Source organism: Lissotriton helveticus, chromosome 3_1, assembly GCF_964261635.1.
Source record: "Lissotriton helveticus chromosome 3_1, aLisHel1.1, whole genome shotgun sequence".
NCBI lineage: Eukaryota > Metazoa > Chordata > Amphibia > Caudata > Salamandridae > Lissotriton > Lissotriton helveticus.
The window spans coordinates 1,869,899,092-1,869,913,582 of record NC_136061.1 but is presented as its reverse complement, the minus strand read 5'-3'; the positions used below and the strand labels follow the sequence as shown (position 1 = coordinate 1,869,913,582).

At 40.6% G+C, this 14,491-nt stretch overlaps 1 protein-coding gene across 2 annotated transcripts in view; it reads left to right on the top strand.

The window, feature by feature from the left end:
* The window catches only part of LOC144823928 (choline kinase alpha-like), a 171,507-nt gene that overhangs the window by 21,955 nt on the left and 135,061 nt on the right, over positions 1-14,491 (top strand). For both annotated transcript variants that reach the window (XR_013608859.1, XM_078682849.1), the window contains exons 3-4: positions 10,006-10,059; positions 12,362-12,475. Coding sequence is in view for 1 of the 2 variants with exons in the window: in XM_078682849.1 (XP_078538975.1) it covers positions 10,006-10,059; positions 12,362-12,475 (168 nt within the window). In the remaining variant the exon portion in view is untranslated. The remainder of the gene's footprint in view (positions 1-10,005; positions 10,060-12,361; positions 12,476-14,491) is intronic.

Below are 14,491 nucleotides of genomic sequence, written 5' to 3'. Positions count from 1 at the left end.
TGTTTTATCCACCTCCTGTAAAGGGGAATTAAATAAGACTGGGGGATTTTCACAGTGAACTCAAGATGGCCAGGATTTCTGAATGTCGAAACAAAGTAAGTGGCAATTATGAGAAGGGTACCCCCACTTGCCATTTGTTTTTTAGCTCATTGATAACGTGTTCAAGATATTACATTGAAGTCACTGGGGTACATGTGAGGTGAGAATATTGTTGTCAAATATAAAATTGGGGAACAAATGTTTCTACGAGTCCTTCAAACAGATTTCATAGTCTGCCTGCCTGACTTTTCAGCCTAGTTCAGCATTGTTCACTAAACTTACAGAAACTGGATTAAATTGTAGAAAATGTCAATCCTGATTCATGCAGCATTACTCAAAGGACTAACGTGCACAGTTGAAAAGATTAGCCTTTCTATTTAATCCTGGCAAGCAAGATTTCAGGCATTTGTCACGTGTTGCTCTTAAAACTGTCTGTAGATTTGTACACAGGTGGTTCCCGTCATTAAACCAGCCTGCAATTATTTGCTTTTGGGTTTCAACCCATAAAATCACACTTAACATCCAATAATTAAAAAACGTTTAGGTTTAAAAGATGCCACAGGATCACGAGGCTCAAAGAAAAAAATAACCTGCATCTTTCACACTTGGAGCATCTCATGTGTTTAAATGAGTTTAATATAATGTTTTTATTTTATCGTAGACTGTGCTCTTGTATAATCATAATTTCAAAGAGAGCTAATCTCTTGCTCCAAGCAGATTTTTAACCAGACTCGTATAAAGGCCTCCGTAGGCAAATCTTTCTAAAATTGTAAAAAAGTTGCTTCATTTTCTTCTGTCAATTAATTCAGATACGTTTGTGGATCATTTGCAGTAGCCATCATAGATGTTGCTTAAGCATTCAGAACATCAAAACTAAAGGTAGCTGTGTGTGCTTTGAGCTGCTTCAACTTTGATCTGATAATCCTCATGGATGTGGAGATGTGGGGCTCCAGCCTTTTCTATAGGCTTTCTTGAAGCAATCGCCCATTGATTTTGAATGTGCATTCAAAAGCGAGTGCCTTGTCTGTAAAACGGAAATGGAGCCTTTAACAAGATCCCTGACAACTTGAGCTCCAATCAAATTGGTGTTTCTTGCCACATCAAGAGCCGTGGTCTCCATATTTTACTTTCCACCTGCTAAAGGCCTTCACAAATACGTATCCATTAGTGATTGAATGTATTCTGCACTCCAGAACATGTGTGTTTATGTGGATTCCATAATCTAACCAATATTAGGTTTGACAAACCCGTCATGGAATAAAGGATTTATAAATCCTAGTAGTTACCCTTCTATCCAGTAGCATGCTGATACAATATGCAGTATCTGTGTAGGGTCTCTTGTCTCATGAATTCACTCAAACTTAAAAGACCTCATCAGTGATTTGTGATGAGTAAAACGTTCAATCCAAATCTTTGTTTGCCCCTATAAATAAAAAGCCTTCTTTAATGCCTTCGTGCCGACCTTAGTGTTTAATGTATTTTATTTTAAAAAAGATATATTTTCCAAACTTGTTAGGCATTTAGCTGTGGTCCTGGGAGCTGCCCAGTATTTTGGGCCAAGACCTTTGCCAAGCTCTATATTGCACTTTCTTTTTAGGACAGCTAATCTTACTCAACCGATGATGGAAAAAGTCTGTTTAATGACAGTAGTGTTATCTACAGTCTAGCAGCCCGATGCTAAAACCTGAAACCTTGTTGCCCAAATTTCTTATGGCATTACAGTATTCTGTAGAAATGGCAAAAGACTCTGTGTAATCCTGCATGAACTCGTGTTAGAATGTCTGACCTTATGCATTCCGTAATATGTACTTATGACATGGCTATTGGATTGGGTAGCTGGTACAGTCCTGTGAAAAAACAAATTTGACAAACCGATTTATAAATGCACGTTGGACCTTGCTTTAACCATGAATGACTCCCTTGAAGCTTAATTATGCATATATACCTAATTCGTGGCACCGGTGTTTAAAGTTGTATTACTGTTCTCCGATGAGAAAACGGGGGAATGTGTTTTGTGTGTCATAAACGCTTCCAAATTTAAAGGGCATGTGGTATCCATCGTCTTGAGGTTGTTCAGATCATTTAAACAAATCCCCTTTTCTTTTATTTATTTGAACATTAACAAACCTTTAGAGGGCTGCCGTTGTAGTAAAAACAATCGTGGCAACATTCTACACTTGGACTTAAATAAACTATGTTAAACTGTATGCAGTCATTCTGAACTCTGTAATAAGCACTCTAAATAATAACCAATCTAAAGCACCAGTATAGTGGAAACAAAGTACATTATAAGAAACGCTGTACAGAATGAATCTAAAGTCTGGTGCCATTACTAGTTTCTGTTAAATTTAATATTGGTAAATTAAACTCAATGCACCGACTTCAATCTTCTATTCTGTATTGTCTTGCATTCATGTTTGGGAGCCATTACATAATACATACTTAGGGATAGTTAATGTTAGCACTGCAGTATAGCCCCTAGATTAAAAGCCTGTTTTATGGCGGAGACCTACAAAACTGTAAAGCAGTCTGGTTACGTTTAAAGGTGGGGTCCGACTTAAAAGCTCTAGCAAGCTCTCTTCTCAGAGCAGGCTGTCCACAGCACAATCAGCTTGTTCCTTTGGGGCATTTGTGAGTACTAACATTAGGAATTGTGATTTTCAAATTGCGATTCTTGCCGAATCACAATTTGTAAATCACAATTCCTAATGTGCTAAAGAATTATTTTAAAAATAGCGATTCCTAATGGGGTTACCAATCGATCTACCTCATGAATATTAATGAGTTAGATCACAATTTGTGACCCACTGGAAATCTGAGCAATCACATGGCTCGTGGCCTGCTGGGTCAGCAGACCACGATGTCTGATTGCTTTTTAATAGAACCAACTTTTTTATAGAATGCAGCCCATGTCCCTTAAATAAAAAATGCGATTAATAAAAAAAAAAAACAAAGGTACATTTTTTTTAGGAGTAGGCCGTGATCCGTGGGTCCACTCCACTGCCTGTTCTTCCCTTGAGAGCCCACTTCATATTTGCAAATAGGTTACCACATTCGGTGTATGTAAAATATTAATGTTTCGCGTCTGGAATTCTGTTGCAAAAAATGAATACGTACAAATGCGAAAAGGTATTCGGAAAGTACGTCCTAGGCATGTCCCTTACAAATACTGAATCGCAAACTCTGATTGCGACTCCGTAACAAGTTACCCATTTTCAGTTTGACTTTTGTTCATTAAAAAAACATTTTTGCGGTAGCAACTGGCCCAATTCACGGAATCGGGCCAGTTGCTACCTCAAACAAGCTTTGTACATGTGGCCATTAGTGTCTTCCGATAGTTGCCATGATTTCTCATGTTTCACCCTGGCTTCTGGAGTTTCCAGATAGTGCAAGATGATTAATGCAGGGTTGTCCAAGAATGCAGAACTGCATTCTCTATTTTGAAAATGTCCACATAAGTTAAATTTACATTTTACAATTTACTTTTATAAATGGCATTCAGTTGGTTGGCGGTTTGCATACAGTTTATGCAAATTGATCTATTGTAGATACTCAGTGGTTCGCCAGAAAACCAGCAATGCATCTGGTTGTGAGGCACTTGCACTGGATGCTACTGCTACAGTGGTTTGCAATTGCATTTGATTTTTGAGTTTTCCACAGGGGTAATAATATTCAGTTTGTTTGCACAACGGCACCCTCAAGTCCCTCAGCCCATTAAATTTGGAAAGCAGATCTTTACCTCTTGGCTCAAATAAAGAGGGTCCAATCATGGACTTTATTTGTATTTAGTTATAAGTGTCTTATTGCTTCATAGCATAAACAGACTAATAGTACCAGCATGCAGGTCCATGTTTGTCACTTCATCAGATTGAGCTGTTTCAGTGCTGGTCAATACAGACGCGCCATTTTCTTTTTGTTTAACTTTGTGGTAGCATCTGGGTGCGGGGTGGGAGTGAGCATGTGCTGGAGTAATGTACCACTGTAGTTTGTTTGTGCATGTGTTCTCTGCTGCAGGATTACCCATGCTATCGTGCCTAAAGCACTCTGGTATCCAGGTGACAGACACGATTCACGGTATAGTATGAGATCTCAGGAAATGGAGCATTTTATACAGATTTTACTTCAATTATGCCTCTCATATTTGGGAGAAATATTTTTAAATTTATTTTATTTTTGTGTAATCAGCAGTGCATTTTGTGCCACGATTCTTGCAATACACAGTAACTAAATCAGCACCTTTTACCAACATATATTTTTTTATAAAAGATGATTCCTCATTTATCTAATCCCGTCTGACTCTGCAGACCCAGTCTGGCCACATATTGTTTAATATATCGAGGCCACAACATGTATTTTAATGTTTGGTTTCATAACAAACCTTTGTGGCATCAAGAAAACAATACAGTAGGGCATCCGAAATTATGTACACCAAAATTAGTTTTTTCCATTAAAATCACAAGCCTTTACATCTTTTCAAGATGCTTTTCATGAAAAATATCACCCAATATCAAGGATTCTAGATTTTCCTAATTTGGAGAGGGCACCTGTCTTGCAGTGGATAGTTATTGGGTTGAAACTATTTAAATATATCAGTACATGAGCAACCCATAATTCTATGTAATATATGTGGTACATGTTATACAAACAAGACTATTTTAAGATTATAGTCTGGTATACATAAAAAGAATTAATGTCGCTCAAAACTAAGATAATTAATTGCATAAACTGACCCTCTTCATTTAAGATTGTGTTCTCAGTTAAATATTTAAACACGAAAGGCATGCTCCACTTGGCTTGCTCTCAGGTCACAATCTCATTTAGGCTGTGCAAGTTACTGGATAAATCAGAGGCTCTTGGCACATTGTACAGCTGACATGGTTTAATTAACGTTTAGAAAAATTTCCACAGTCATGCTCTATTTTTCGAGAAAAGTGAATTTTTTACTGAATTTACGTGTGCATTGTTTTATACATTGAAGTCTTTGGTGTCTAAATTCTCTGCATTTGAGGGAAGGGATGGTAGTTCACATGCTGTCCTTGTTTAGATACATGTAAGCTGGCCTCTCTCAAAGCATGCATACCACAGGATGTCTGAGATTATTGGTGTTAGATATGGAATCTCACTCCCCTCAAACATCAACTGTTGACAAATTAACTTCCAACGTTTTTTCTCACCGTACACATTTTTTTAAATTAAAGAGTGTGCCATGGAGTTATGCAAATTTGCTAAAATGTAGTATGATTGGTAAATGGATTTTTAGATTGAATCTTAATTTACAATGAAAATATTCATATTAATAGTACAAATTTGATAGGATGATTTTTTTGAAAATCTGTTTATTAGCATAGTAGGTAAAGCAGTTACAAATACCTTCAATCCCGGAGGGATACAGAGTAATACACATATACGGTTGCTTAGAACATATAATTGCATAGTTGTCTTAATTTCCATTTCGTTGGTGACATTAACCGTCACAGTTTATGCAAACCCCTGTCAAAAAAACTATCCCTCCCACCACCCTCAACAGATCCATTCGACACTCACACAACAACATATAATCGATTAATCAGTAGACCGGGGTACTCAGAGAATCACATCATATGGCTCTATTCGACTGTCCACATAGATGGAACTAGACCAATACAGAAAATACAAAATATAAAATATAAAAAGGGGGGGTCTCCCTCCATTTCTCCGCATCGCACCTCAGTTAGCGACCGTGCATGGCAGTCCGACCAAGGACATATTTATCGTGCAATCGAAGAGGCACTTGTGCCCTCGTCTTCCCCGTCTCCCCCAGTTTCAAACATACCTAATATGGTATACCAGTCCAGCGAAATCGGCTTTTTCCTCAGACCCCTGTGTTCCTCCCTCTGTAGTGCAACTCCCTCCGCCTTACCCCATCTCACCACCTCCGCCCTCCATAACTCCGGGTCAGGAGGCCTAGCTGACTTCCACCTCATAGTGATGGCACGTTTCGCCAGCAACGGGGCCAAATCCGCAAAACGTGTCGCCACGGTTCTAGTGCGCTGTGAGGGCCCCAACCCCAGTAACGCGCCTTCCATTGTTGGGGGCCGGGTCAAAGCACCCGCTTCCTGTAGCGAAGCATGGACCGATGTCCAGTAGTATCCTAGTTTGGGGCATTGCCAAAGCATGTGTGTTAGTGTTGCGTCCTCAGTGTCACATCGGGGGCAAGTACTGTTCGCATCAGGAAACATCATGTGTATGCGGCGTGGGGTCAGGTAGGCTCTGTGTAGAAGCATCGACTGAATAAACTTGAACTTGGGGTTCCTAGCCACTTTTTTGGGGAACTGAAGGATACGTTCCCACTCCCTATCTCTCAGGGGCCTACCAATGTCTACCTCCCATGCTGCCCGGAGTGGTGACAGATCGAAAGCCCTCCCCTTCTTAATACTAGCAGTGAGCCACTTAGTAAGGTGGGCGCCCGTGCCCATCAGGTAGTGCATGGCGATGAGAGGATTCGTGTCTGGCTCCAGGCCCCTAGGGGACCACTTATGTGCGATATAGTGGCGAAGGCCAGAGTGTAGCAGGAAGGTGCCCCCCGGGACTCCATGGGTAGTTCTAAAGTCTGCAAAGGACAGTAGGCGCTCTTCCGCGAACAGGTCACCCACGTGCGACACCCCGGCGTCGTGCCATTGCTCCAGCGAGTCCGCCGTCAGAGTCCCCGTAGCCAGCGGTATACCCAAGAGCGGGATCGAGGGGGCATAGGATGACCCAGGGGATGTGTATTTCAACGCCTTCCGCCAGTATGTTATCGCCAGTTTAAGGAGAGGTGGGACATCCCTAGGTACAATTGAGTTGGGCAAAAGTAACGTGTGTATTCTCCCCAATGCATGATCCCTGTTCGTCATGTTAATCTCCTGGAGATTGCGACCCGCCACCCAAAAGGCCAGCCATTGCAGTTGACACGCATAGTTGTAGGCCCTAAAATCAGGCAAACCCATGCCACCGGCTTCAGAGGGGAGCTGCAGCTTGGACAGACCTACACGCCTGCGGCCGTGCCCCCATACAAGTTCGGTGAGTAGAGTGTCTAGGGTCTTAAAGGTAGCTGCCGGGATCAGGTGCGGCAAGTTAGTGAAGTGGTAGAGAAGGCGGGGGAGCATCACCATCTTGGATATCGCCACTCTTCCGGGTATAGAGAGTGGCAGTGTGAGCCAAAATTGTATCTGCGACTTCAGCGCTCTAATGGCCCTCCCAAGGTTACCGTCGATCATCTGACCTGCTTCCCTGTAAATCTGCATCCCCAGATATCTGAAGGTGGTCTCAGCTATCTGGAACTCATGGGGGGCGAAGGGCAATGGAGTAGTCAGACCAGCGGCCGCAAATGTGAAGCCATATGATTTGGACTCGCTTATGGTCAGGCCTGAGACCGACCTAAAGACCTCAAATACCTGGGCAACAGGGCTCAGGTCGCTTCTTAAGTCTCGGAAATATAAGATAATATCATCCGCATAAGCGGACACTATATGCGTCGTCCCATGCCGCAGAATGCCAAACCGGGGGGCCATGTGGCGGAGCCTACAGAGCATCGGCTCAAGGGCAAGGACAAATAGGAGGGGGGAAAGTGGGCAGCCCTGTCTGGTGCCCCGCGCAATAGCTATAGGAACTGATATATGACCTGAGGTGCGCACTCTAGCAGTGGGATCTGTATACAGCAATCTGACCCAAGCGAGAAATTCGGGGGGTATCCCAAATTTCGACAATGTGTCAAACATGTAATCCCATCTAAGGGAGTCAAAGGCTTGTTTCAAATCCAGTGAGATGCAGCCTTCAGAGCTCGTGCCCTCTCGATCGCCGAGTATGAGCTGGGCTAGTCGTCTGAGGTTCATGGCTGTATTGCGGCCAGGGACAAAGCCACATTGATCAGGGTGGACTAATTGAGGTACATATTGCACGAGCCTTGATGCCAGCACCTTGCTCAATATCTTGGAGTCAGTATTGAGAAGGGACAGGGGTCTATAGTCAGCCATCTGAAGCCCTCCTTTATTAGGCTTTAAATTTGATAGGATGATTGAGATGAAACTAGTATATATACAAAATGTTTAGACCTATCTTTTTATTTTTTTATATTGCCCTAGATTAAAAGCTATGAGCCAGTATTACCAGCTTCTGAGAAAGCTTGTTAAGTCAAATATGTAGACCCTGTTTATAGACCATTTTCAACAAATGAACCTCTTTTTCTTTTCTGCAATATCTCTATGGAGTAAATTACATACTCCATTTACTGATCTTGGAACGGTCGAAGGCCGATTCTCCCTTGACTGTATTCACTCATAACGTCATCCAAAATGTTACCCAATCCTCTCCGCATTATTATTATATTGCTCTAACCACCACGGTGTCTAAGTGCTAGGAGACACCATTGGCTTAATACAATGAAAAAGGTCTGGTTAGCTTATCTTTTTTTTCTTGTTTGCTCATAAGCTTTTGCTTAGCAGCAATAGTTTTGCTCCTTCTGTTCACTCCAGTGATTCAAATTGCCATAGCACATAATTCATGAAGTTGTATTTTTATAGCCGCGTTTGTTCATGTGTAGGACCCATACTCACTTCATAAAGGGGAGTGATCCTCACCAGCATGATTTAAATCCTCTTGTACCACCGTTCGGGGTAACTGGACCAGTCCTCATACTGAGCTACACAACAACCAAGCCACTATAAACAGGCATACATTGTCCCCAAAACTACTAAACTTATAATTTTCTTTCATTCTATTATGCATGCAGGTTAATGTTCTTGTAGTTGTTTCATCAAGAATGTTAAGATTGCCAGCTAGGATAATTGATCAACAAAATATTCACTTCAGTTTCTGAGAGCAGTGCAAGATATTTTGTTTGGTGCCTGCCTCTCAGACTGCCTAACTTTGCTTATTCCTGCTTTGTATGGGCACATTTTTGTGGTCGACATGATATATAAATACACAGAACTGCAGACCACCTGGAACCATCCTGCATCTTTCCCCTTCTCCTTCAGTGGGAATATATTTGTTCTGCTTACACAACTGCATGCAGTCCAATACATTTAGACTGCTCCGGTGCTATTTTCAGAATAGGGGTACAACAAAGTATGATGCTGATGTTATGTTGACTGAGCATATTAAGTCCACTAAGTCCTAGATAACACATCATACCATATGAACGGAGTATACGAATACTTAAGTGAGAAATGGCAAAGCCACTTTTAGACTTCTACTTAATATTTTGAAAAACAATGAGAGGTAGTAAGATCATACTGCCTAGGCAGAGACCAAACGCTGTGGTTAGCAATAATAACTTTCTATCGTCTGGCTTCATGGGCTTAGTAACTGCAGCGGTCAATGACAAGCAGCGTGTGTCTTTGTATCTCTGAACTTCAACTAAATTCCTGTGTTCAACAGCAGCTCAGAGACTGCTCAATCGTATATTTGATCCACAGTAGCACTGGAAAGTTTCTTGTTTAGATGGGGTTGGGGTGGAGAAGAAATATGGGTAAATTTTTGCCTACTATGATTTTGTGTTTTGATTGCTTTAAAAAATGAAGAAAAGTATTAAAAACGGTATTTTCCGCTCATTTTCAAAATCATTCACCATAAGGAAATAAAGCTCATTTAGTGACTACTCCAGGGACTACTGAAAGTACATATATGCGTTATTAACTGTAAATAATGCTTCCTCTTTTCAGCAATGAATTTAATTGTTTGACATTTAGAAGCAATCAAAGGTAATCCCAAGTCCTTAATTGGCATTCTCCATGGCACAGTCTTTTGAAACTGCCCTTTCATGCTCACTTTTTCACCAGGGTTGTAATGGATGAGGTTTTCAGGAGACCTTTGGTACTTCTTAATAAATTGAAAGAGCTGAATTTATTTGGGTTGTAGAGAAAATCAGGTAAGTGCCCTGACCTTTCACTTTGGTTGCCATGTAATATTTTTCTTGTTTGTAAAATATTTTCATTTTCTCATTGATAGATGTCATGTAATAAAGGAGAAACCAAAGAGGATCAGAGGGATAACTTCTTTAAAGTAAGCATTTCCAATTGTTGTAATACATTCAAAATATTTCTGTAGAGCATTCTTAGGTTAGTTGTTGCACCATCATGCAGTTATGAATACTGTACATAAACATTGCACTTCTTATTGATTCAGTTTCCTCTGCAGATTCTTTTATTTGACTATTCCAAACCGCGATGGGATCTTAGATCTTTAGGTGTAACATGATCTGGGGCTGTAATTTATACACCCTAGGACATATAGTGTGCTGGATCCTCTAACCCTCTTTCCCCCTATATTAGGCAGATGAGTTGAAATTCAAAAATGCACTTACCTGCTTTCCATTTTCAAATTGTTTTATTCTTGTTTTTTGCAAATGTTCTTCAGGTTCCCATGATTGTAGCATATGCTTGAATGTTATAGACGTTCACCTTTGAACAGTGATATGTGGTATTGGAGCATTCCAGCCCAAAATTAAATGCTGAAGGCCCAACATTCAAAAGAGCGGTTTTTGCAAGCTCGATCAAGCTTGTTTCTGAGAGAGGGAAAGGCGCGTTCTGGAACCAATGCTCCGACTGGTGTCCTTCAGTGGAACCAGTGCCAAAAAGCGCAAGAATGCTCGAAGCTCTGGGAGTAAATTCCAGTCTTCAGTCACTGTATTTCCTCTGAAAAAAGTAAGAGGAGAAATCGTTTTAGAGGTAGGGCAAGGTGACTTTGGTGTTAGTGGCCAATTAACTTTCCACTACTAATTTAGGAGGATCGATGAATCATTAACTATTTAAGAAAGTTGTTGGCCCCTTCAAACCCCAACAAGGGCTTTTTTAATGTTCAGTGATGCAGCTTAGGCTCACCATAGATGACCTTATGGATATTATATCAAAGTCTCCATATCGGGAAGTAAGATCTGGGGACGAGGCTGTGTAGTAAGGGAAGTCACCTAGGGTACTGTTTATGGTCTTAACTGTCCTAAAGCATTTTTTGGGGGCTTTTTCGATGCTCATGGTGCTGTTTCATTTCCATGGACAATCGAGGCTGGAAATAGCAGTTCCTGCGACTGTTAGTTCTGCTAATTCAATAGAGTGGTTGGAACGATGTGGTATAGGTGATTAGGACATGCAATTTGCAGACTTCTGTTGTCTTTTTATTGAGCAGAGTGGTGAAGGGTAGGTTTTTATAGCTTACAGACTTTACAAGATACAAGCAGTTTAAACACTACACCTGAAAATGTGGTGCATGAGAATGCGCCAACTTTACCTTCATATGGCCAAAACAGGATCAAAGCAGCTGCGCTGCTTCACCGTTGCTGGAGGTTTCGGCGGAATAAACTAAGCAGCCATGCCTCCACAGAACTTGATCTTAACCTTGAAATAACTTCGAGTTTTTAATCATAGCTAATTTTTTACCTGCCTAAAAACACATAACCTGAATTTTTGTAGGACTTTTAAATATATATACAAATCGAAAAACTTGCAAACCGCCATCTTTTTTCATCATCCATTGCATTCTCATCCTAGGCAACAACATAGTGATAACTACTATTTACAGCTTCAAGCATCTTGAACTGTTAAAGAACAAGAGGGGTTCAAAGATGCAGTGCTGGAGAAGAACGTGTCTTACTTGGAATTAAAGTTGCATGGATCAGATACTCACTCATCCTACTTTGTATCTTGCTGAGACGTGGATAATGTTTTTGTACTTTCCATGTACAAGCATCTTAAAAAAATAAAAATCTTCAGGGTGGAGTTTAAAGCTTATTGGTCTTTTAGCTGGAACTAGACATTTCATTTGGATGGATACAATAGACATTGGTGGTAATAAGGCACTTCCGCCTCCAGACTATTGTTTATTTGCAGCATCTTAATGTAATTATTTTTAAAAACCAATGCTCGAAAGTTGTAGCTGAAGGTCTAATAAAAAAACAAGCTCCTTCTACACAAACATTCACACATGGTATCCAAAGCACTAGTATTGCGACCAATCAGTAATGCAGTTTTAAAATGTGCTTTGTTGTGCATTAGCTAATCAGAAAAAAAGTATACATGTGGCTTTGGATCATTAATGTCCAGTCATGATATCCTATAGTATTAATTTGTGCCCTACGCTTTGTTAGTGCATGTTTCTATAAAATGGATGTTTTCATGAAGCAGTCTCTACAGGAATAAGATGGCAAAAGTTGTCAAAGATGTTACTGTATGAATATTGTAAAAGTTCATATCAATAAAGTATGTATGATCTTTGCAAAACTAAATAGTCCATTTACAAACTTTGCTCTGTATATTCTCAACTTGCCGAATTACTTTTGTTTGTATTTAGCCTGCATCTGTTTTTTCTACAGGGTGCAGAAGCCATGGTAATGGAAGGAGTAATGTTTGCAATTTTGGCTGAGAGGTCTCTTGGGCCAAAGTTATATGGCATCTTTCCCCAAGGTCGCCTCGAGCAGTTCATTCCGGTGAGGAGTAATTGTTTATTTTTAACTGTGAATTTCTTTAAGATTTCTACAAACTTTGGATGCAACTTAAATTTGTATACTACCAGTGGTAAATTCGAAACATTTAAATTGTGAATCAATGTCATGATGGTCACATAAGGCCATTTGCTCTTCATTGCAAATAACATATAGGGAGTTCAAACAATATGCACTTGAATACAAACTGGTGCAAAATTGGCAATCTAAATTCCTGTCGGCTAATCCCTACAGAATCTGGCTTCTCCTGGAGTATTTTACAAGCTTTGTTATCACCCTAGATTCTCCATATTTAAGCTCTAAAATCAAAGAATCCTAAATAAAATGAAGTACGGTTTCATTTTCAGGATCTCCTTTTCCGTGCCTTTCTTAGTCCATGGCTAGTTTTAAAATAAAACGAAAGCTACCGATTGATGTTGAGCTTTATCTGCAAAAAAAGAATGGTGACTGTGCTTTAGGCAGCCGCAGCCGGTAGTGGGAGTACCGGCTGGGCGGTGACGTGGGGAGGGGGAGGGGCAGGGTGGGGGGTAGTAATGTATGGATTACGGACTTTAAAAGGTAAGTAACCATAAAAATAAATAAAACTTATTTCGTTGCACACACTGCATCACCAAATGCGATGCAGTGTGTGCATCGAAATTCGTTTTATTTATTTTTATGTTTACTTACCTTTTAAAGTCCGTAATCCATACATTACTACCCCCCACCCTGCCCCTCCCTCCTCCTCCCCACGTCGCCGCCCGGCCGGGACTCCCACTACCGGCCGCGGCTGGCTTTAGGTTCAAGTAAACTTGTGCCAGGGATTTTCTCTTTAGTTTGCCATACATATGTTTTTGTCGCTTCCAAAGTGATCGACTCTCTGCTGCGATTCTTTACATTTATGTTGTGGTACTTTCGAAGAACAAACCATGCAAACCTGGCTCAATGGCCTGAATATTGACGGCTTCAAACACCAATTTTACCGAATGCCAAGTCACTTGGATTCACCTTCGAGACCAAACTGTGCCTCCAGAACACACTGCCAAAAACCGACTGCCTGTTCCAAATCAATTCTAAAGAAAGACATCCAGAAAGTGACTTCTGATCTGCTGTTCAAGCCCTTCTACTTACATCTGGATGGTGGTACTGGCCTGCTCCACTCCTAGGCTTCCCAGTGACAACGCTTACGAGCATACTATATGCTGCAGCACATCTCGTCCTGGTCCTGACAAATATGATCGCATCACCCCCATCCTGCTGGAATTCAATTGTCGTCCCTTTCCTGCCTGCATCATCTTCAAAACCAGCTGCATAATTTACAAAGCCATCCACACTAGCACCCCAGCTTATAATTCAAACAAGCTCACAAATTCTGGTAGTTCTCTGCACATCTGTATCCAGAACACTGTCAGACTGCAGACTTAAGTGTGTAAAAGAAAAAAACACGTATTTGGCCTTTTCAATCTGTGTACCAAAAATCTGGAACAACATCTCCATATCCATCTGGACCGCCCCAACGCAGCTCCAATTAAACACTACATCACAATGTATTAACAGTCCACATTACTACCACCTCTCATCACTTGTTGATGTTATGATGGTCTTTGACCCTTTACTGCGCTTGCTGCCTTTGGGTAGGTTCACACCATAGAACTACATACAGCTTCATTTTTATTGCTGTGCAAATAGCCAGATAAAAACAAAAGTAGATAAATGCATCCCGTCATACTGTTGGACTTAATTAGTTATATATTTTGCCTCGACCATCAATATAGTAAGAGATGTATTACTTTTTAGGGATGGATTAAAAAATTATCAAGTAAGCAAAGTATGTAATGTGGAATTGATAACATTTTTGTTTATGCTTAGTATTCGGAGGAATTCTAGAATTCATGTAACAATGAGAATCAGTTTTTTTATTAAGCCTGCTATTGTGGTTTCCCATTTCTATTCCATGAAGTATCTTAGGCCCAGATGAAATTGTAAGCTAGGCATGTGAAAAGTGAGTAACTGTCAGCATTC